Source organism: Cnephaeus nilssonii (genome assembly GCF_951640355.1).
Source record: "Cnephaeus nilssonii genome assembly, chromosome: 12".
Classification (NCBI taxonomy): Eukaryota; Metazoa; Chordata; class Mammalia; order Chiroptera; family Vespertilionidae; genus Cnephaeus; species Cnephaeus nilssonii.
In genome coordinates, this window is record NC_137083.1 from 57,849,932 (window position 1) to 57,872,848 (window position 22,917).

General features: G+C 41.7%; 1 protein-coding gene across 1 annotated transcript in view; it reads left to right on the forward strand.

Moving 5' to 3' along the window:
• Nucleotides 1-22,635, forward strand: part of SLC35B4 (solute carrier family 35 member B4) — a 39,774-nt gene extending 17,139 nt beyond the window's left edge. Inside the window, exons 3-10 of the mRNA XM_079786327.1 lie at nt 12,749-12,851; nt 14,214-14,263; nt 15,129-15,210; nt 15,388-15,448; nt 17,280-17,389; nt 18,821-18,896; nt 21,236-21,311; nt 22,146-22,635. Of these exons, the coding sequence (XP_079642453.1) occupies nt 12,749-12,851; nt 14,214-14,263; nt 15,129-15,210; nt 15,388-15,448; nt 17,280-17,389; nt 18,821-18,896; nt 21,236-21,311; nt 22,146-22,392 (805 nt within the window). The 3' untranslated portion in view covers nt 22,393-22,635. The remainder of the gene's footprint in view (nt 1-12,748; nt 12,852-14,213; nt 14,264-15,128; nt 15,211-15,387; nt 15,449-17,279; nt 17,390-18,820; nt 18,897-21,235; nt 21,312-22,145) is intronic.
• Nucleotides 22,636-22,917: the final 282 nt, after the last annotated feature.

The window sequence follows — 22,917 nt, forward strand, 5'->3', positions numbered from 1 at the left end:
ATGGCAAGATGTTATTATTTTTTATTGCTGACTAATATATCATTGTATATATTCACTACATATTTTCTTTTGTCCATTCATCTATTGATGGACATCTAGGTTGCTTCTATATTGGCTGTTACTAATAATGCTGCAGTGAACATAGGGGTGCATATGTCTTTCAAGTTAGTGATATTGTTTTCTTTGGATAAATACCTCCCCAAAAAGACAATGTATAAGTCTTATGGTAGTTCTACTTTTAATCTCTTGAGGAATTGCCATACCATTTTTCATAGTGTTTACACTAATTTATAATCCCACCAGCAGTGCATGTCCACATCGTTACTAGTACTTATTTGTTGATTTATTGATGATAGCCATTCTAACTGGTGTGAGGTGATACCTCATTGTGGTTCTAATTTGCATTTCCCTGATTAGTGATTTTGAGCATCTTTCAATATATCTGTTGGCCATCTATCTGTATGTCCTCGTTGGAGAAATGTCTATTCAGGTCCTCTGCCCATTTTTAAATTGGATTAGTTTTTTTTTGTTTTGTTTTGTTTTGGTGCTATGTTGTATGAGTTCCTTATGTACAGTATTTTGGATATTAATTCCTTATAGGATGTATCATTTGCGAATATCTTCTTCCATTCAGTAGGTTGCCCTTTTGTTTTGTGGATGGTTTCCTTCGCTGTGCATACATTTTTAGTTTGATGTAGTCACATTTGTTTATTGTTTATTTTGTTTTCCTTGCCTGAGGAAACATATCTAAAAAGAAATTGCTAAAAGAAATGTTAAAGAGTTCACTGCCTATGTTTTCTTCTAGAGTTTCATTGTTTCAGGTCTGATATCTAAGTCTGTAATCCATTTTGAGTTATTTTTGTATATGGTATAAGAAAGTGGTTTAGGTTTTTTTGTTTGTTTTTTTAATGTGTTCAGTTTTCCTGATACCTCTTATTGAAGAGACTGTCTTTACCCCATTGTATATCCTTGCCTCTTTTGTTGTAGATTAAGTGATCATATAAGCAAGGATTTATTACTGGTCACTCTATTATATTCCATTGATCTATATCTGTTTTTATGCCAGTACCATATTGTTTTGAGCATTGTAGCTTAATAATATAGTTTGATATCAGGTAGTGCGATACCTCCCACTTTGTTCTTTCTCAGAATTTCTTTGGCTGTTTGCAGTCTTTTGTGGTTCCATATAGATTTTAGGATTAGTTTTAATTCTGAAAGAATGCTATTAATATTTTAATATGGGTTACACTGAATCTGCATATTCCTTTAACAAGGACATTTTAACATATTAATCCTTTCATTCCATGAGCAAGGTGTATTCTTCCATTTATTTGCTCTTCAATTTTTTTCCTCCAGTGTCTTACAGTTTTCCTAATACAGGTTTTGGTTAAATTTATTCCTAGGTATTTTATGCTTTTGATGCAATTGTAAATGGAATTGTTTTCTTAATTTCTCCTTTTGATCATTTGTTATTGGTGTATAGAAACCCAACTGATTTCTGTGTATTGATTCTATGCTGTGACTTTATTGAATTCATTTATTAATTCTAATAGTTTTTTTCTTTTAGTCCTTATGGTTATGTCATCTGCAAATAATGAAAGCTTTACTTCCTTTTCTATTTAGATGTCTTTTATTTATATTTCTTGTCTGATTGCTGTAGATAGGAGTTCCAATACTATGTTGAATAGAACTAGTGATAGCGATCATCCTTGTCCTATTCCTGATCTTAGAGGGAAAAGCTTTAAGCTTTTCACTAATGAGTATTATATTACCTACTAGAGGCCCGGTGCACGAAATTCGTGTATGGGGGTTGGGGGGTGTCCCTCAGCCCAGCCTGCACCGTCTCCAATCTGGGACACCTCAAGGGATGTCCGACTGCCCATTTAGGCCCTATCCTACCGGGATCGGGCCTAAACAGGCAGTCGGACATCCCTCTCACAATCCAGGACTGCTGGCTTCCAACTGCTCGCCTGCCTGCCTTCCTGATTGCCCCTAACTGCTTCTGCCTGCCAGCATGATCACCCCCTAACCACTCCCCTGCCAACCTGATTGATACCTATCTGCTCCCCTGCCAGTCTGTTTGACCCTAACTGCCCTCCCTTGCAGGCCTGGTCACCCCTTACTGCCCTCCCCTGCAGGCCTGGTCCCCCCCAACTGCTCTCCCCTGCAGGCATGGGTCCCCCACAACTTCCCTTCCCTGCAGGCCCGGTCGCCCCCAACTTCCCTCCTCTGCCGGCCTGGTCACCCCTAACTGCCCTCCCCTGCAGGCTTGATTGCCCCCAACTGCCCTCCCTTGCAGGCCTGGTCCCTCCCAACTGCCCTCCCCTGCTGGCCTGATTGCCCACAAATGCCCTCCCCTGCAGGCTTGATTGCCGCCAACTGCCCTCCCTTGCAGGCCTGGTCCCTCACAACTGCCCTCCCCTGCTGGCCTGATTGACCACAACTGCCCTCCCTTGCAGGCCTGGTCCCTCCCAACTGCCCTCCCCTGCTGGCCATCTTGTGGTGGCCATCTTGTGTCCATATGGGGGCAGTCGTCTTTGACCACATGGGGGCAGCCATCTTGTGTGTTGGAGTGATGGTCAATTTGCATATTATTCTTTTATTAGATAGGATAGAGGCTTGGTGCATGGGTGGGGGCCAGCTGGTTTGCCCTGAAGGGTGTCCTGGATCAGGGTGGGGGTTCCCTTGGGGCGTGGGGCAGCCTGGGCGAGGAGCTTGTGGTGGTTTGCAGGCTGGCCATGCCCCCTGGCGACCCAAGCGGAGGCCCTGGTATCTGGGATTTATTTATCTTCTATAATTGAAACTTTGTAGCCTTGAGTGGAGCCAAGCCTCCTGCTTGCTCCGTGGCCGTGGCCATTTTTGTTGGGGTTTATTTATCTTCTATCATTGAAACTTTGTAGCCTGGAGTGGAGGCCTGGGCCGGCTAGGGCAGGCGGAAAGCTTGGCTTCCTCCATCTCCGGGGGCAACGCAAGCCTCCTGCTCTCTCCAGCTCTGTGGCTGCCGTCATTTTTGTTGGGATTTATTTATCTTCTATCATTGAAACTTTGTAGCATTGAGTGGAGGCCTGGGCCAGCAAGGGCAGGCGGAAAGCTTGTCTTCCTCCATTGCCGGGGAAACCAAAGCCTCCCTCCTGTTCTCTGTGGCCGCAGCCATCTTAGTTGGGTTTATTTGCATATTTGCTCCTGATTGGCTGGTGGGCGTGGCTTGTGGGTGTAGTGGAGGTATGGTCAATTTGCATATTACTCTTTTATTAGATAGGGTAGGTTTGATCATATATAGCCTATGTTTCTTCTATACTCACTTTGTTGAGAGTTTTTGTTGAATTTTGTCAAATGCTTTTGCTGCATCTATTGAGATGATCATATGGTTTTAACCCTTTATTTTGTCAATGTGATGTATCATGATGATCGACTTATGGGTGTTGAGTCATCCTTGCATTCCTGGGATAAATCTCACTTGATAGTGATGTATAATCCTTTTAATGTATTGTTGAATCTGGTTTGCTGATATTTTGTTGAGAATTTTTGCATCTGTGTTCATCAAGGATATTGGCCTGTAATTTTCTTTTTTTGTAATGTCTTTGTCTGAGTTTTTTATCAGGATAATGCTGGCTTCATAGAATGAGTTTGGAAGCATTCCTTCCTCTTCAGTTTTTTGAAATAGTTTAAGAAGAGTAGGTGTTAATTCTTTGAAAGTTTGGTAAAATTCATTTATGAAGCCATCTGGTCCTGGACTTTTATTTGTGTGGAATTTTTTAAAATTATTGCTTTGGTTTCATTGCTAGTAATCAGTTTGTTTAGATTTTGTATTTATTCCTGATTCAGGCTTGGAAGGTTATGTACTTCTGGAAAATTCATCCATTTCTTCTATTTTGTTGAATTTGTTGGCAAATAATTGTTTGTATTATTCTTCTTAATGAGTTTTTATATGTCAGTGGTATCACTTGTAAATTCTCTTTCATTTATGATTTTATTTGGGCTCTCTTCTTGATGAATTTGGCTAAGGGTTTGCAATTTTGTTTATCTTTTCAAAGAATCAGTGTTTTAGTTTATTATTTTTTCAATTTATAAAATGTGCATTTTGTTTTTTCTTCTCTGATCTTCACTGTTTCCTTGCTTCTGTTTACTTCGGGTGTTTTTTTCCCTAGTTCCTGTACATATGGACTTAAATTGTTTATTTGGGATTTTTTTTTTTTGAGGTAGGCCTGCATAGCTATGAACTTTCTTCTATAACTGCTTTTAACCTATCCCATAAATTTTGAAAAGTAGTTTTTTTAAATTTTCATTTGTTTTATGATAGTTTTTGATGTTCTGTTTGACTTCCTTTTTGATACATTCAGTTTTCAGGTTGGAGTTGATTTCTAGTTTCATGTTATTGTGATCAGAAAATATGCTTAATATGATTTCAGTCTTCTTGAATTTATTAAGGCTTATATTGTGGCCTAATATGTGATCTGTTCTAGAGATTGTTCCATGTACACTTTAAAAATGTGTATTCTGTAGATTTTATATGCAATATTCTAAAAATGATATTAAGTCAATCTGGATTAATGTGACATTTAAGGCCATCATTTCCATACTAGAGGCCCAGTGCACGAAATTCATGCATGGGGGGGGGGTGCATGTACCTCAGCCCAGCCTGCATCCTCTCCAATCTGGGACCCCTCGAGGGATATCCAACTGCCCGTTTAGGCCCGATCCCACAGGGCAGTTGGACATCCTTTCACAATCCAGGACTGCTGGCTCCCAACTGCTCGCCTGCCTGCCTGCCTGCCTGATTGCCCCTAACCGCTTCTGCCTGCCAGCCTGATCACGCCCTAACCACTCCCCTGCCAGCCTGATTGATGCCTAACTGCTCCCCTGCCAGCCCGATTGCCCCTAACTGCCCTCCCCTGCCGGCCTGGTCACCCCTATCTTCCCTCCCCTGCAGGCCTTGTCTCTCCCAACTGCTCTCCCCTGCAGGCCTTGTCTCTCCCAACTGCTCTCCCTTGCAGGTCTTGTCCCTCCCAACTATGCTCCCCTGCAGGCTTGGTTGCCCCTAACTACCCTCCCCTGCTGGCCTGGTCATCCCTAACTGCCCTTCCCTGCAGGCCTAGTCGCCCCCAACTGCCCTCCCCTGCAGGGCTGGTCCCCCCCAACTGCCCTCTCCTGCAGGCCTGGGTCCCCTCCCCCCAACTCTCCTCCCCTGTAGGTCTGGTCACCCCCAACTGCCCTCCCCACTGGCCATCTTGTGGCGGCCATCTTGTGTCCACATGGTGGTGGCCATCTTTGACCACATAGGGGCGGCCATCTTGTGTGTGGGAGTGATGGTCAATTTGCATATCACCTCTTTATTATATAGGATTAATTTTCTGTCTGGATTACCTATCCATTGATGTGAGTGGGGTATTAAAATCCTATACTATTATTGTAATACTGTGTGTTTCTCCCTTTATGCCATTAATAATTTCCTTATACATTTAGGTGTTCCTGTGTTGGGTGTGATATTTATGATATTTACTAGGGGCCCAGTGCACGAAATTCGTGCATGGGGGCAGGGGGTGGTCCCTCAGCCCGACCTGCATCCTCTCCAATCTGGGAGCCCTCAGGGGATGTCCTACTGATGGCTTAGGCCTGCTCCCCATGGTTCTCTGCTCTCTGGGGACCTGCCTGCTTGATGCCACTGCAGGCCCTGGTGTCTGCTCTCTGTGAGGGCCTGCTTGCCCTTAGCTGCCGGGGCCAGGGGCAAGCAGGGCCCTGTGGTCTGCTCTCTGGCTTGTCCCCGCAGGGGCAAGCAGGGCCCTGGTGTCTGCTCTCTGTGGGGGCACTGCGGGGGACTGCTTTCTGCTCACTCGCTGTGGGGGATGTTCCCGCCCCGCCCCTGCCCACTTGCGTGCTCGCTGGCTCGGAGCGACTGGGTCCTGGGGATATTCCCGCCCCGTCCCCAGCTGCTTGCGCGCGCATAGGCCCAGAGTGGCCGGGGGGGGGGGGGGGGTCATTCCAGGACCCTAGCCACTCTGGGCCTACGTGTAGGCCTACAGGCTCAGAGCATCCTGGCTCCCGAGGACACCTGTCCCAGGGATGCAGGCCGCTTGGCGTTGGCACGCGCATAAGCAGCCGCAGGGTGGGAACATCCGTCGCGTTGCCATGGCGACACAGCAGATGTTCCCGCCCTGCCCCCGGCTGCTCTGCGCCTGTGCGCGTAGGCCTGGAGTGGCCGGGGGTTGTTCCGGGACCCCAGCTGCTCCGGGCCTACGTGCGGGCCTACAGGCTCAGCGGCCTGGGTCCCGAGGATGCCTGTCCCCGGGATGCAGGCCGCTTGGTGCTGGCACGCGAGCAAGCAGTTGCCCCGCCCCCAACTGCTCTGCGCCTGTGTATGCAAATTAGTCCTCCATATTTGTTGGGTTAATTTGCATACTCACTCCTGATTGGCTGTTGGGCATCGTGGAGGTATGGTCGATTTGCATATTTCTCTTTTATTAGTGTAGATGATTGCTACATCCTTTTCTTGGATTGAACCCTTTATAATTATGTAATGTCCTTCTTTGTATTCTTAAAATTTTTTTGTTTTAAAGTATATTTTGTCTGATAGTGCTACCCCATCTTTCTTTTCATATCTATTTGCATGGAATATCTTTTTCCATCCCTTCACTTTCAGTCTGCATCTTTCGATTTGCAGTGAGTCTCTTGTAAGCAGCATATAGATGGGTCTTGTTTTTAAATCCATTCAGCCACCCTATTTTTTTATTGGAGCATTTAATCTATTTACATTTAAAATAATTGTTGATAAGTATGTACTTACTGCTGTTTGTTAATTGTTTTCATAGTTCTCTGTATCTTCTCTTGATCCCTTTCTTGTGGTTTGCTGGTTTTCAGTAGTTGGACTTTTTTTCTTCTTTTTCTTTGTATATCTTTTGTAGGTTTTTGGTTTGTGGTTTACATGAGGTCTATGTATATCTATAACAGTCTGTTTTAAGTTGATAGGCGTTTAAGGGTGAGCATATTCTAGAAGGACTACATTTTACTACCCCATCCCTGCTATATGCTATTGATGTTATGTTTTATATATCCTGGCTACTTATTGTTTGAGTTGTGTTTGATGCTTCTTTCTTTTGATCTTAGTAGTGTTTTCAATGTCTGATTCACTGTATTTATTTAATATTTGGCTTTACCTGTGAGATTTTTCCCTTTAATATATATATTCTTATTTCTGGATATGGCCTGTCCTTTTCTGCTTAAAGAAGTCCCTTTAACATTTTTTGTAAAGCTGGTTTAACGGTGATGAACTTCTTTAGTTTTTGCTTGTCTGGTAAACTATCTCTTCTTCAATTCTGAATGATAACCTTGCTGGGTAAATTATTGTGTAGTTTCCTTTCTTTCAGAACTTTAAAGATGTCCTGCCACTTCCTCTAGCTGGTAAAGTTGTTGCTGAGCAATCAGCTGATAACCTTATGGAGTTTCCTTTGTATGTAATTCAGTTTTCCTCTTGTTTCCTTCAAGATTGTGTCTGTATCTTAAACTTTTGCCATTTTAGTTACAATATGTCTTGGTGTAAGTCTCTTGGGTTCATCTTTGTTTGGAACTCTTGTGCTTCATGGACCTGGGTGTCTTTTCCTTTCTCAGCTCAGGAATTCAGCTTTAAATATAGTTTCTGTTCTTTCTCTCTTCTCCTTGTGGGATCCCTATAATGCTAATACCTGGGTTCTTGATGTTATCCCAGAGGTCCCTTAAACTATCCTCGTTTTTTAAAATTCTTTTTCTGTTCTGATTGGTTGATTCCCATTGTTTGTCTTCAGGATCCGTTCTTCTGTATTAGCTAACTCATTCTAATGTGTTTTTCATTTCAGTTATTGTATTCTTCAGACCTGGTTGGTTCTTTATTATACTTTCTACCTCTTTGTTGAAGTTCTCCCTAAGTTTTTCTATGTCACTCTCAAGTTTGGTGAGCATCTTGATGACCATTTCTTTGAGTTCTTTATTAGGCAAATTACTTATATCCATTTCCTTAGGTTTTTCTTTTTTCTGCAGATTTTTCTTGTTCTTTCATTTGAGAGATAATTCTTGCATCATTTCATTTAGTTTGTGTCTATGTTTGTTATATGAATTAGATAACATAGCCATCTCTCCCAGTCTTTAAAACGTGGCCTTATGTACCAGGGTCCTTGGTGTAGGCTGTGTTTGTCAGGTGATTTTGGTCAGCCAGAGGAGCCCAGCAGGTGTAAAGTGTCCTGGACACTGGCCCACTGAGCTGAAATGGCTCCAGGTGGGGAGGCCAGGTGCAGGTAGTAATGACCTGTTGATCCTGTTTGCTCCCGTTGTTTGGGACTGAAATGGGTTTGGGTGATGTGTCAGGTACACTCTGCAGTTACCTTGCCGGTAGGCCAGAGCACCTGGATAGAGCCCCGCCCACCCTATGGAGGCAGAGTGTGGTGTAAGCAATGGTGCTTATTGGCACCTCCAACCAGGGATAGTTCCCAGTCTCCAGAGAGTTCCAGTGGCTCCCCAGACTTCTCTATAGAGTCTCTCTCTTGTTTGTTGTACAGAAAGTGATCTTATGTAGATGTGACCTCTGTGCAGGCTTTAGTGCCAACTTGGAGCCCAGCCCAGGTGTCTGTATCACCCAGCTGTTCCAGCTTGCACCCTTTGCTGGAGACAGAAAGGATTGGGCAGCAGAGCTGGGAAAGCTGCTGTGATTTGCAGGCAAGCCAAAGCGCCTGAACAGAGATCCCGCCTGCCCTCAGGCGTTCACAGGCGCCTCCAGCCACAGAGTTCCTGCCCTCCCAGAGGGCTCCTGTGGCTTTCCCAGCCTTCTCCATTCCTTTGTTGTTTGTTGTTGAGAAACTGTTCATTAAGCCCTTAGCTATCTTGCAGGAGTAATTATTCTGTATATATGTGTACTGGTATATTTGAGTTTGCTCATGGGAGGGGTTGAGTTCAGACCTCCTATGCTGCCACCATCTTGGACTTTTTCTTTCTAGTTTTTAAATGTGTAATGCTAAGTGGTTTATTTGAGGTTTTGTTTGTTTGTTTCTTGAGGTAGGCCTGTAATGCTCTAAACTTCCCCCTTTGTATTGCTTTTGCTGCATCCCCCAAATTTTGGTATATTGTGTTATTTTCATTTGTCTTTATCTTTTGATTTCTTCTTTTATTTCTTCTTTGACCCAATAGTTGTTTAGTGGCATGTCATTTAATCTCCGCATATTTGTGATTTTCTCAGAAAATATGTATGGTATGATATCAGTCTTCTTAAAAATTTATCGAGATTAGTTTCATTATTCAGCATCGGGTCTTTCCTTGAGAATGTTCTGTGTGCACTTGAAAAGAATGTGTATTCTGGCATTTTGGGATTTAAAATTCTATAAATATTAAGTTCATTTAACCTGATGTGTCATCTAAGGCCCATATTTCCTTATTGACTTTCTGTTTGGATGGTCTATTCATTGCTGTCAATGGGGATTCAGTCGCCTACAATAATTGTATTTTTGTCAGTTTCTCCCTTTAGGTCTGTTAGTAATTGCTTCATATATCTTGATACTTCCAGGTTGGGTGCATACATATTAATAAGTGTTATGTCTTCTTAATGAATTGTCTCCTTTATCATTATAAATGTCTATCTTTGTCTCTTGTTACCTCTTTTTTTTTTTTAAATCTTAAAATCTGTTTTGTCTCATAAGTACAGCTACACCCACTTCTCTCTGGGTGCCATTTGTTTGAAGCATCATCTTCGCCCGTTCACTTTGAGCCTGTGTTTGTCTTTGTAATTGAGAAGAGTTTCCTGCATGCAACTTATAGTTGGGTCGTGTTTAAAATCCATACCTCTACTTTGTACCTTTTGATTTGTGAGTTCAATCCATTTATAATCAGGGTTTTTAATGATAAATGAAGATTTACCACAGTTATTTTATTTTAAAATATATATATATTTTATTGATTTTTTACAGAGAGAAAGGGAGAGGAATAGACAGTTAGAAACATCAATGAGGGAGAAACATCTATCAGCTGCCTCCTGCACACTCCCTACTGGGTATGTGCCCGCAACTGAGGTACATGCCCTTGACCGGAATCGAACCTGGGACCCTTGAGTCCGCAGGCTGACACTCTATCCACTGAGCCAAACCTGTTAGGGCAACACAGTTATTTTATCCTGTTTTCTTGTTGTTCTTATCTCCATTGTTTGTTTTCTCTTGTAATTATTTCTGCTATTTTAGTTTGACAGTTTTCTATGATTTTCTTCTCCATTTCTTCTTCTTTTTTAATGTTTTATCTCAGCTCTGGATTTTTGTTTTGTGGTTACCATTAGGATTGTGCAAAATGTCTCAAACATATAGTGCTTTTTCTTCTGATTGCCTCTTCATTCACCTGTACCTATTCAATCCTCTTCCTCCTCTTTTATCATTTTGTTGTCGCAAATTATCCCTCTTTATGTTGTGAACTTGTTACCTCCAGTAGTTACAATTATTTTAATGCCCTTCCCCCTTTTAACCTTTATGTTATAATTATTTAATAAACTACTTTGAAATAGATTTTCAGTTTCCTGCTTCTATCTATTAATCATCTTATTCAACGTTTTGTGTACTTTTGTGTTTTTGTTTCCAGTTTCAACATTTCTTTTATGCAGTCTTACGGTGGTAAATTCTCTTAGCTTTTTTTTGTCTGGGAAAGCCTTTATTTCTTCTTAATGTCTTAAGGGTAACTTTGCTGAATATCTTATCCTTTGCTGATAGGATCCTCTCTTTCAATATTTTTAATATTTTCTTTCACTTTCTTCTCTCTTGCAATGTTTCTACTGAAAACATTACAGAAAAATCTGGTGATGATCATGTAATGGGGTTTCCTTTTTCAGTTAATCTTTATGTTCCCTGGCTGCCTTAAGAATTTTTTCTTTGTCATTAATTTTTTACAGTTTGAATAAAATGAGAATTGAAGAAGATCTTTTTTTTTTCATTGATAGAATTAGGTGTTCTGTTAGCTTCCTCTATTCTAATGCCTAGTTCTTTGCATAGGCTTGGAAGTTCTCGTCAATTATTTCTTTAAGTGGGATCTCTGTTCCCTTCTCTCTCTCTCTTCTCTTTCTGATATACCGTACCTGTTATCCTTATATTGCTCTTTCTAATGTAGTCAGAGAGCTCTTTTATTTTTTAAATTTTAGTTTTCTCTAGTCTTCATGGGTCATTTCTTGGTTTCTCCAAGTTCCCTAATTCTTTTTTTTTTTTAAGTTTATTTTTGTAGATTTCAGAGAAGAAGAGAGAGGGAGAGATAGAAACCTCAATGATGAGAAAGAATCATTGATCAGCTGCCTCCTGCACACTCCCCACTAGGAATCGAGCCTGCAACCTGGGCATGTGCCCTGACCGGGAATTGAACCATGACCTCTTGGTTCATAGGTTGAGCCATGCTGGCCGGGCAAGTTCCCTAATTCTTTTTTCTGTCTGGTCTGCTGTGTTTCCAATGCTCTCTGGTGCATTCTTTATCTCATTGATTGAGTTCTTCAGCTCCAGAATGTGTTCCTTTTTTTTATAGTTTGAATCTCTTTGGTACAGTACTGCTTTTGCTCATTAATTTTATTCCTGAATGTATTGAATTGCCTTTCTGAGTTTTCTTGTATATTGTTGAGTTTATTTATAATTGCAGTCTTGAATTCTCTGTCATGTAAACCACAGTCTTCCGTGCCTTTGAGTTTGTTTTCTGGAGATTTTTCATTTTCTTTCAGTTACCCTGGTTGTTGTTCATGGTATTTGATGGATTGTTTCTCTGTGTGTGCATTTGAGGTAGAGATCTTAGGGCTCTGCTCCACCCCTTACAGTAATGGCTTCCCAGCCACCTCTAAACCCAGCTCTGCTGCAATGGGGAGGGCAGAAGGCAGATGCCTTTTCTAGGAAGGAAACTGCTTCTACCCCTCTGACCCTCCAGGTTGTAGTGTGAGGGCTGCAGCCGACTTCTCCCCTACTATTGTGCTTGCTCGCTGGAGCCAGGGTGGGCACCAAACTGCATCTGTGGCCACCGTCCCTGTCCTCCCCCTATCCCACCTCCTCTCCTGACCTCCCCCTATCCCACCTTCCCTCCTCTCCCTCCCCCCATCCCACCTCCCCTCCTGTCCTTCCCCCATCCCACCTCCCCTCCTGTGTCCTTCCCCTATCCCACCTTCCCTCCTCTCACTCCCCCCATCCCACCTCCCCTCCTGTCCTTCCCCCATCCCACCTCCCCTCCTAACCTTCCCCCATCCCACCTCCCCTTCCCCCATCCCACCTCCCCTCCTGTCCTTCCCCTATCCCACCTCCCCTACTCATTTCAACATGCCCACCTTCAGATGTGCTAATGCATGAATCTCTCAGGCATGTTTGTGTGTTGAACAGGAGATCTTCGTTGAGTTATAATTGTCTTGAGATAAATTTAAGAGGAGAAACAATGCAGTCTTCTCACTCTGCCATGATGCTGATGTTACCTCTCCCCATTTACTTTTAAAAACCTATTGCTGTCTATTAGGTAACATTTTTTGAAGCCTAGTTTTTAGTTGCTATCTATACTTGAAGCATATTAAAATAGTGTTTCTTGAAACATACTGTATAATTTAAACTTTTTCCATGTTAGTGTGGCTTTGTGCAGTATTTTTATAGGTACTTATTATTCGACTCAAATTATAATAGTGATACAATTTTAATAAAGAAGAAATAAGCAAAATAATTTTAACTAAAGATACTTATTTCCTTCTATATTTGATTTTCTTGAACTAGTAGATTCTGTGTGGTGAGCTGTTACCTCTGCATTTCAGATACTATGCCGTCATGGTGACCATGTTCTTCACTGTCAGCGTGGTGAACAACTATGCCCTGAACCTCAACATCGCCATGCCCCTGCACATGATATTTAGATCTGTGAGTACTGCTGCTGGAGTTGTGTTCAGATCAGTGAGCACAGGCTGACTGTCACCTGAGAAGGCAAAGAGAGAGAAATGTGAAAGTGGATGATTTACTTTTATTTTTCTCAGGTCTTATGGGTGATTAATAAAAGGAAAGTTAACATTTTCCGGAGAAACAGATTTTAACTTTTAATTTCCTTCATCTGGTTGATTTTATATTCAAACTTGCTATGAATGTTCTTTAACTTATTTCTCATCACTTTCTTTCTTACATAAAATTAATTTCTAGTAAATGAAACAGACCCTTCTTTCATTTCTTTGTGTGTGTGTGTATGTGTGTGTTTGTGTGTGTGTGTGTGTGTGTGTGTGTGTTGTTAATCCTCACCTGAGGATATTTTTCCATTGATTTTTAGAGTTGAAGGGAGGGAGTGAAAGAGAGAAACATCGATGGGAGAGAGACACACCAGTTGGTTGCCTCCCTATACGTGCCCCGGCCATGGCCGGGTATTGAACCTGCAACCCAGGTATGTGCCCTTGACCAGGAATCAAACCCACGATCCTTCAGTGCTCGGGCCCACACTCTAACCATTGAGAACACAGGCCAGGGCCAGACCCTTCTCCTTTCTGATTTTTTTTTTTTTAATCAGAGACTTGAGATAATTAAATAAAGGGCAATTCTTGATGGAGGCATGCTTCTTCCAAAGCAGTAGAGGATTTTTCTTTGCCTCATGTATGGTGAGAGATCTGTGTTCAGTATATATATAAGAACAGTTTTCCCTGGAGGGCAGAAAAGACGTCAAGGGAAATAGAGTTAGGGTCGCAGAAGAATACAAAATGAGTGAGGATTAGAATTGTAACATTTAAGTGTGGTCTGAGATTTTTGTGAAATCAAATGTGTTATTCCTAAAAGCACTTTCCAGAGCTAATTATAATTACTAAGATGACCCTCAAAGCATTGAGCACATAGTAGACTTTCAATAAGTACTTGATGATGGACAGATACCCTTCCAGAGAAGAGAGAGATCTCTGCACAACTTCTTTCATTAAAATGAGGGGGGAGGAGAAACAGTAAAAGCTCTTATAAATTAGATGAAAAAGTTGACAAAAATAAGCCTCTAGTAAGCTTCAGCTATGAGTAGTTATTGAGAATTGATCATTTTTATCTTCATTGTCATCTTTGAAAAGGCGTAATTATTTTGCAGGATAGATTTTTATGGCTTATACTTGTTGCCATCATAAAAACACCTGGACCTTACTAATTATTCATCCTAATCTCCTCCTGCCCAGCTGTTTTCCCCTCTTGGTGATGTTCATTTTTACCTTGAATTATGTTGTCTTTCCCTAGTGCACTAAAACTTTCTCTTGTCTCCTTTTACAGGGTTCTCTAATTGCCAACATGATTCTAGGAATTATCATTTTGAAGAAAAGGTAAACAATGCACTTTTATAATTTATGTATAGGAAGCATATTCTTGGCCCCACCTATAAGCTGGGCACGTGGATTCCTTTTCTCCTACTGGAGAGAGTGTGCTTCTGGCCCTCTTTGTTTCTGAGTTCTCTCTGTGGCAGTGACGTGCATTCCTGAAGCAGCTGACCAGGCAGGGGATCCCAGTGTTCTCTCTGTAGAATTAGTGTTTTCTCTGTAGAATTAGCTCTTATCATCATTGAGTCCTTAGATCCATCCTAACCTATGAAGCCAGTCGATTGAGAACTTCACTGTCCCATGTGGTCACCAGAAGCCACATGTGACTATTCACATTTAACATTTAAATTACTTAAAATTAAATACTTAGTTTCTCAGTCTCACTGGTCAGAACTTAATTGCCCAGTAGCCACATGTGGCTGGTGGTGACCGTATGGGAGAGCCCAGTATGGAGCCTTTCCAGCCTCATAGTTGTGTGGGACAGTGCTGTCACAGAAGGTGTTCATCAGGGCAACACAATGAGCGAAGGACTGATCGTGCTTAGTAGAAAGAAAATTCCGAATAAAGCCCAAATGGCAGGAAGATAGAATGAAAAGTGTCAGAACTGTTCTATGTGACTGTCACCAATGGAATGTCATGTCTTTTTTTTTTTTTTCTAATGAAACAATCTGTTGGTCCACAAACGTTTAGAAACTATTTTAAGCAACACCAAGAAAGGGTGTGTGTAGCAACCAGTGGGCACCCTGATCCTTGCACATGCCAACTTACATGGGTTCTGCTGATTTGTACTCTCGGGCACCATCTACTGAAAACATCCTGTGGCAGTGGGTACCTGTGCCTTCCTAATGTGTTCTTGTTCTTATTTCTGCAGATACAGCATATTCAAATATGCTTCCATTGCCCTGGTGTCTGTGGGGATATTTATTTGCACTTACATGTCAGCAAAGCAGGTGGTAAGAATCGGTTTACAAATCATTTATATTCACTGCTTGCCATGGGGCCCGGGTACCAGGTACTTATTAATGATACAAAGAGGGGAGGGGGAAAAGGTAGCAAACATTTCCCTTGTGTCCAGGCCCATTGCTCGTGGTTCTGGTCTCTGTACCTAGTGTTTTTTTCTTATTCCCTAGACGTCCCAGTCCAGCTTGAGTGAGAATGAAGGATTCCAGGCATTTACATGGTGGTTACTAGGCAAGTATGCTAATTACAATAATGATAATTGCCTCTGCAGTTCTGTTTGCTGAATTTTCTCCTAAGGGACATGTTTCTTGGCAAGAAGCGTTAGCTAAACAAATGATGCCACAGGAGAGAGGCACCTGGGATCATAAATCTGAACCGCAGTGTTCAAGAAGTGACAGAAAGGAAATGTCGAGGTCATGGTGGTGTGTTCTGTGACATGGACCCATGTTTCTCTTGGTTGCCATTGATCTAGGAAGAAAAGTACCTGCCTGCTTGCCCAGCACACTGTGGGTGCTTGGCTGTCATCCGTCTCTTTATGACCTACTGGTAGCCCTGTGCATGAATCTGTGCACCAGTAGCTCTCTGCGGGGCCTGGCCACTCCACGCCCGCTGCCCAGAGGCGCTCTGGCCCAGAGGCCCATCCACGGTTCGGCGCGGAATGCTTGCCTCATCGCCAGGGCAACAACACAAGCGTTCCGCCCCCCCACCAGCCACTCTGTGCCCGCCAGGCCGCTCACGCTGCCCACTCTCAGCGGCCGTCCCCCTGGGACTGGGGGACTCAGGCAGGGCTGAGCGGACTGGGCGCCGCCATCTTGTGGCTATGGGCGCTGCCATCTTTATGACAAGAGTGATGGTTAATTTGCATATTACCCTTTTATTAGATAGGATTACTGAGTATAGACTTCTTCAGAAGGGCATGTTGTAGCAGTGGACTCTAAAGGGACCCATTTCTAAATCTTAGATGTATTTTCTTCAGAAGTTAGGGGTTCCATGTGGCAGTGTTCCCAGACTTGACTGGTCAGCAGAATCTCTGGAATTGTATCTCTTTGTGAAAGTAATGAGACAATTCCTGTAGGGCTTGGCCCTCCCATTGTGAGACACAGAGGGGAAGCTCTTCCCAGGTGCTTTCAGGGCTAGCAATGACAGGTTGAGACTGACCAGGCGAAAGAGAAATAGCAGGGAAGGAACTGGATTCTCCTTGCTTCTTGGCTTTGAAACTTTACCCCCCTTCAGATTGCCATTCCTAACACAGAAAGATCGCTGTGAGCTATTAGAAGAACACTTCATCTATTAGGAGAAGTTTGCAAAGGATTTGAACGTACCATTTATGGAGGAAAATATTAATGTCCTATAATTTTATGTTCAGCCTCTAACTAGTCTAATAATCAAAGAAATGCAACTTGAATCCAAAATGCAGTATCTTTATTTTTGATCCATTATAATGGCAAGATAATAAATGATTATTCTCCTTGCTGCTGAGGGTGCAATAGGACAACCATTTTCACATAAACTGTTTACAGTATAAATTGACATGCCTTTCTGGAAAAAAGTGTATGTATTGAGTTTTTAAAATGCCTATAACTTTTGACTCAGTAATTCCACTTATGAGAGTTCATACTAAGGAAATAACATTTTAAAAAAGATTTACATATACAGATGTACATTGATTTTAATGAAGAAATAATTGGAAGTCATCTAACCATTCTCATATTGTAAGACAGTTAAGTACATCCACATGAGAAGAGTAATATGTAGCCATTAAATCACACTTTTGAAAAAATTTTAATGAATGACCTGAAGAAAAATCCAGAAAAAGATTCTGAAAAAAGCAAGACATAAAACTCTGTACTCATTATGATCCTGGCTTAGAGAGATGTAGAAAGCTATCAAGGACTGGATGGTAATATTATGGTTGATTTTTATTTCTTTTTAAAGTTTTGTGCATATTCTACAGCTAGTTTGTGATATTTGTCGTACATGTAAACTGTCAATAAATGTTGTTTAACAAAGTATCTGGAAAGAGCGCATGCAGGTGTCTTGTAACTCGGCCTTTGTTTTGTAGGTATCGGGGCGCTGACGTTCGCGCTCCTGATGTCCGCGAGGATGGGCATCTTCCAAGAGACTCTATACAAACAGTTTGGGAAGCACTCCAAGGAGGCTTTGTTTTACAATGTAAGCAATTTCTTGAACCTGGGAGGATAAAATTACTGAGTTATTATGTTATTGTAATGTGTGATTTCACATGTTACATGCCATCCTGCTGAGGTAGTTGAAGGATCAGTTTATCATCCAGTGAAGGGCTATGAGCCACAGCCCTCTACACAGGTGGTCACGGCCAGTCTGCGTGAACATGCCAGGAGCCACCGTGCAGACCAGGAACCTGACCCCAGTGTTCCTGCAGATGCACCCACGTTCCGACTAATCTGGAAACCTGGAAAAGGAAACTAAGCTGCAAAAACTGCATGCCCAGGGGAATATGTGCAGGCAGGCCTTTGAGAGGGTTGGGGAAGATGGGCGAGAGGAGGCCCTCAGATGGGCTTCAGTCATTTTATGGAGAGTTTAAATAGCAATAATATATGCTTCGGCTTCTGTGTTTTAAACTGCTGGTCTAGAGCCTTCTCCTCTTCCTCCTCCCTCTCTCCTATTGTGATAATGCCCAGAGCAAAGCCCCTCAAGGTCAGGGTGAGGTTCGGTAACTTGGGGATTCCTTCACTGCCAACTTTTTGTACTGAAGCTGCAGACAAGCAGTTTGGCTTATTAGTTGGAACTAGAGTACCTGGCTGGGAATGTAAAAATAACCACTCCATTTGGTTCACATCTTTCTTTTAGAACAGTAAGTGGCACATGGTGACTTCTGAGTAAACGTTAGCCGTGATTCCTTATTCAATTATTGTGGTGGTGGGTTGGTGTCAAGTACATTATTCTTTGCTTATGTGTTGTTTCCTCTTCCACCTCTTTTCATTCTTGTCTTCATTTATTTTTTTCCTGACATTGTATTGTTCTCCAATCTCTTTTCTTACTACTGTTCTAAACAGTCTGAACTCTGCCTCCACATTCCTTTTGTTGTTGTTGTTAATCCTCACCTGAGGGTATTTTTTTCCATTGATAAAGAAAGTGGAGGGGGAGAGAGAGATCAGTGTGAGAGACATACATTGGTTCCTCCTGCACCTGCCCCAACTGGGGCAGGTATCAAACCCGCAACCTAGGTACATGCCCTTGACTGGAAATCGAGGTGCTCGGGCCATCGCTCTAATCATTGAGCCACACCAGCCGGGACCTGCCCCATGTTCTTTATTATTTTTAAATCCATTATATTTGCTTAACTATTCTCAAAATTAGTAAAACATAACAAATCTTTGGACACAATGACTGTGTGTATTCCCTTTTGTTGTGTGTGTGTGTGATCATCATCACAAACTCCATAGGGCAAGTACGGTAATTTGGGGGTTATTGTGCCAGACAGTGTCAGGTCGTTAGAAGCACTGGATACATTTAACTTAGTCTTATTTGCTTTACTTGATTGCTTTCCAAGCAACTTATAAAACTACTCATTATTCTGTCCTGTGTTGCATTTCAATTTATGTGAAATATTTCTTCCCCTAGCATGCCCTTCCACTGCCTGGATTCATCTTCTTGGCTTCTGACATTTATGACCATGCAGCTCTTTTCAATAAGTCTGGTGAGTTTGGGGTTACTCAGTAGAATTGCCTGAGAGCTTCCAAGTCCAAGGCAAGTTTCAGTTTTCCGCTGGACTTGACCACTGATGTTTTTATGCAAGTCAACAGGCCCACTTAAACCCTCCCCATTCTACCTTCCTGGACTATAGTGCCATTAATCAGTAGTTGCAGCAGCAAAAGCGTTTGCAGGTGTTTCTCAATGATTTGCAAGAGAAGTAAGAGACTATGTATCTTCAAATTTTCTGTTTTGCTTTGGAATTGTGTGTTTGCATTTGAATGTGGAAGGTTTGCTTTTCAAGGATGCAAATAAATAGTCCTAGCACACAGCAGAGATGGGAGCCTTGGGGAAGAGGAAGCAAAAATGGTGACAGGTTAGAGCTTAAGGGAATAAGCAAAATTAATTCAAAAGTCTACAGCATTAGTTAGCTATTACTTTTTAAAGTGACTAATAAATTAGCTATCAATTGCCAGTTAACTTGAAAGAAATTACTTATATGATCTGATTAGCTACTAAAAGACAGTGTTATATAGACAAGTGAACAAATAAACATCTTACAACATAAGGCTTGATGTGCTCACCTCTAAAAGTGTGCTTTGTGGAATGGTGGGAGGCGCCCAGTAAACATTTGCTTGCTCTGAGCATGAGCTGTGAAGTTGAACTGCTCTCTGAGTTTGCAACGTGGCCTCTCCCATTTTTTCCACCCAAAAAATACGTGTGTGAGAAAGTTTTACCCATTTCTGATTTTTTTATTGAGGTGTGATTAACATACAGCTGATTTTTGACACATGGTTTTCAGAGTTTCTGACAGTCCCCACATAGCAAAGAGCTATTTGAGTAAACACACTATCAAATTCATTTTGATTTGATAACTAGAATGATTCTTCCAAAAGTTGCAGTGCTGGGTACTTATACATTTTTATTTTTTTAGAATCTGCCTTTAACTTTTTCAGAATCATCCCTAAGTTAAATATACATTTTTTTCTCTTCTTGACTTTTAGCGTCTGGAACCTATTATCCTTGATTTTTTCTAAAAGAGTCAAATATCCATCTAAATGTTTTATATCATACTGATTGTCTCTTTCCTCAGCAAATTGATACAGTGGCTCTCTAAAGTTATTAAACAGTAATAACATTTGTTAACTTTCTTTTCATTTCAATACTTGCTGAGTGTTTCAAAGAGAATAGAATCCCAGATTATTGGGATTTCTCACTAGTCCAGACATACAGTTATCTCTTTATCTAGATGGCTTTTAATTTTTTTGCAAAAGAAAATTAATGTTCTTTTCCTAACCAGAACTCAGCATCACCTTCGGAATTTCCTAAGTTATGCTGTATATTTCAAACTCAAAGAACAAGTTAGCAATATAAAAGAAGTGACCCTGAGAGGGTTGTTATGTCCTTATTCTTGTTAATCATGGGCATTTTGTTTCCTTCCAGATGTGCAGTGTACAAACCTAAATATATAAAACATAAGAATGTATTTAAAAAGAAGTTTAACTTCCATCACCTTACACATCAGCTAATTTCATTTTACCAGTTTCCTTCCAGACACTATTTACATAAATTCTTATATCGTTGTAACCCTTGTATAGATAAAATTTATATTTCCTTTTTCACTTTCATTCTTAGTTTTTTGTGTGACTATATATAGTCCTTATATTTTAAATAGAATGTACATACAATGCCTCATCTAGTCAGAACAACTTTGCTTACACACACATTGCTCTATCATTGGACATTTAGATTAATTCAGAGTTTTTCCTAAGAATGGGTATCAATACTTTTATGCCCCCTTAATAAGAATTGTGAAATTGATTTTTAAAAAGTCAATTTATACTACCATCAACTGAATGGCTGCCAATTCCACTTTTACCTTGCCAGATTAGAATATTATTTGTAAATTTTTAGTTGCTAATTTAATAGATATAAAATGCTACAGCCTAGTTTAATTTAGAATTATTTGATTACTAGTAGGATTGACAGTATTTTCAAATGGCATTTAGTTACTGGTTGTCTTTTCTCTGTATTGAGATGTTAAGACCATATCATTTGAACTTCTCTGTGATTCACAGCCTTTCTCTGTAAAGTGGAGTCCTGTTTAGGTGAATGGTAAAGAGTTTATTTTAAACTTAAGATAAATTCTCATTTGCTTTAAGATAGCAATGCAAGGACTTTTGCGGCTGATATAGCCTGGAATCAAGGCAAGTAAAGTGGTGTTTGGTCCAAATCTATTTGCAAGGGAAATAACGTCGTTATCTCTATTATGTTCAGTTTGTTCAAAAAGATGAAAACTTTAGCTGTCAAAAGTAATACAACTATCTCCCCTCTTAATCTCTGCAGAATTATATGAAGTTCCGGTTGTTGGTGTGGCAATGCCCATCATGTGGTTCTACCTCCTCATGAATGTCATCACTCAGTATCCTTCGCACTCCTCTGCCGCGTGGTCTTCTTTGGCATGGGATTGTTTATTCCTCTGACAGTTCAGTGACATGAGTTTCATTTCTGCTTTGATCTGTTCTGCAGTAGTAGGAGAAAGGCCCATCCATTGAGCTCCCTGTGGAGGGCCAAAGAGATGGCAGTGGGTGCCAAGGTCAGCAGGCCACAGGGCACTGTGAAGGAGGAGCTCGGGGTGCAGGTATAGAAGTCAGTGGGTGATTAAGAATTAGTATATGACATGCATGCTCTGTGATTTCTACCTGGAGTTTTCTAGTATCCTGGGACATTTCACAAGCTGCCACAAAATTCTGAAAGAAATTCCAAATGAATTAAAACTAAAATAATGCTTCTTTTGAACGACCTTAAGTCCATTATAAAAACTGTGAAGTCCTTGGAACTTATGAGATTGACTTCATTCCTCTAGCTTCACCTCATAGATTTGCCCTACAGAGTTCTTTTTTTGGAGAAAGGGGTGGGAGGACTGGGGACCAGATCAAGTAAAGGTAGGTGTGATGACCATTACTGAGAGTGTTACCCTCTGTCATTCCTTGGGTGGTGGCCTTCACTGTGAACTGTGGGAAGAATCCAGAATAAGAATAATGGGAGGTTTTAGGCAGTTTGAGTTGGGACCTACAATTGGAATGGCTGGACAGGAATCTGCAGAACGTTCTACCAAGGAGCTTCAGAGCTGCCATAGCCAACCCCCGAGTTTCCTGGTTCTTAGAATGAACATTTAAGCCAAGAGCCATGCCAGAAAGTGCTCCCCCGCTGACCTCTCAGTAGTCAGAAAACTACCTTAACCCTGTCTCTCCAGGTACGTGTGCATTCGGGGTGTCTTTATTCTCACCACAGAATGCACCTCCCTCACCGTCACACTCGTTGTGACTCTACGCAAGTTTGTGAGCCTCATCATCTCCATCTTGTACTTCCAGAACCCTTTCACTGTGTGGCACTGGCTGGGCACCTTGTTTGTCTTCATTGGGACCCTCATGTACACAGAGGTGTGGAACAACCTGGGCATCATCCGAAGCCAACCTCAGAAGGAGGACAAGAAGAACTGAGGCCTGCCTGGGAGACCAGGTCTGGCTGCCATTTCTCTTTTGTTAATGAGAATTACCCCCAGCACTGAACCACCACGTACCAGAGAATCCTCAGAGGAGGGGACTTCTCAGATTTCCATGGCTTCACAGACCAACATGTGTGGACTCTGAACAAAAACCTCTCAACCCTGAATTAGAAAAAAGAATAGTTATCTACTATTGAACAACCATTTGTTTACCAAAATATACAGTACTGTACTTGTTTATTGAGTCCCAGAGCTACTCGTTTTGTATCCGTGGTCTTGCACAAGACTATCCATTTTGTTATTGTTCTGATTATTCTCTGCTTATAACCACCATTATCTCGTGTCCTCGTGCTTTGGTCTGTCACCTTCCACTTTACAATCAGTCAGATGTTCCTGACATCATCGTCAGGCACAACTGAGTGACCAAGTGAAGTGGTGACACGGGCTGGACTTCCTCATCGTGTTGGGAATGAGGCAGTGATCTCTGTGAGCTGAGCCCTGGTGACAATGGAGCAGGACA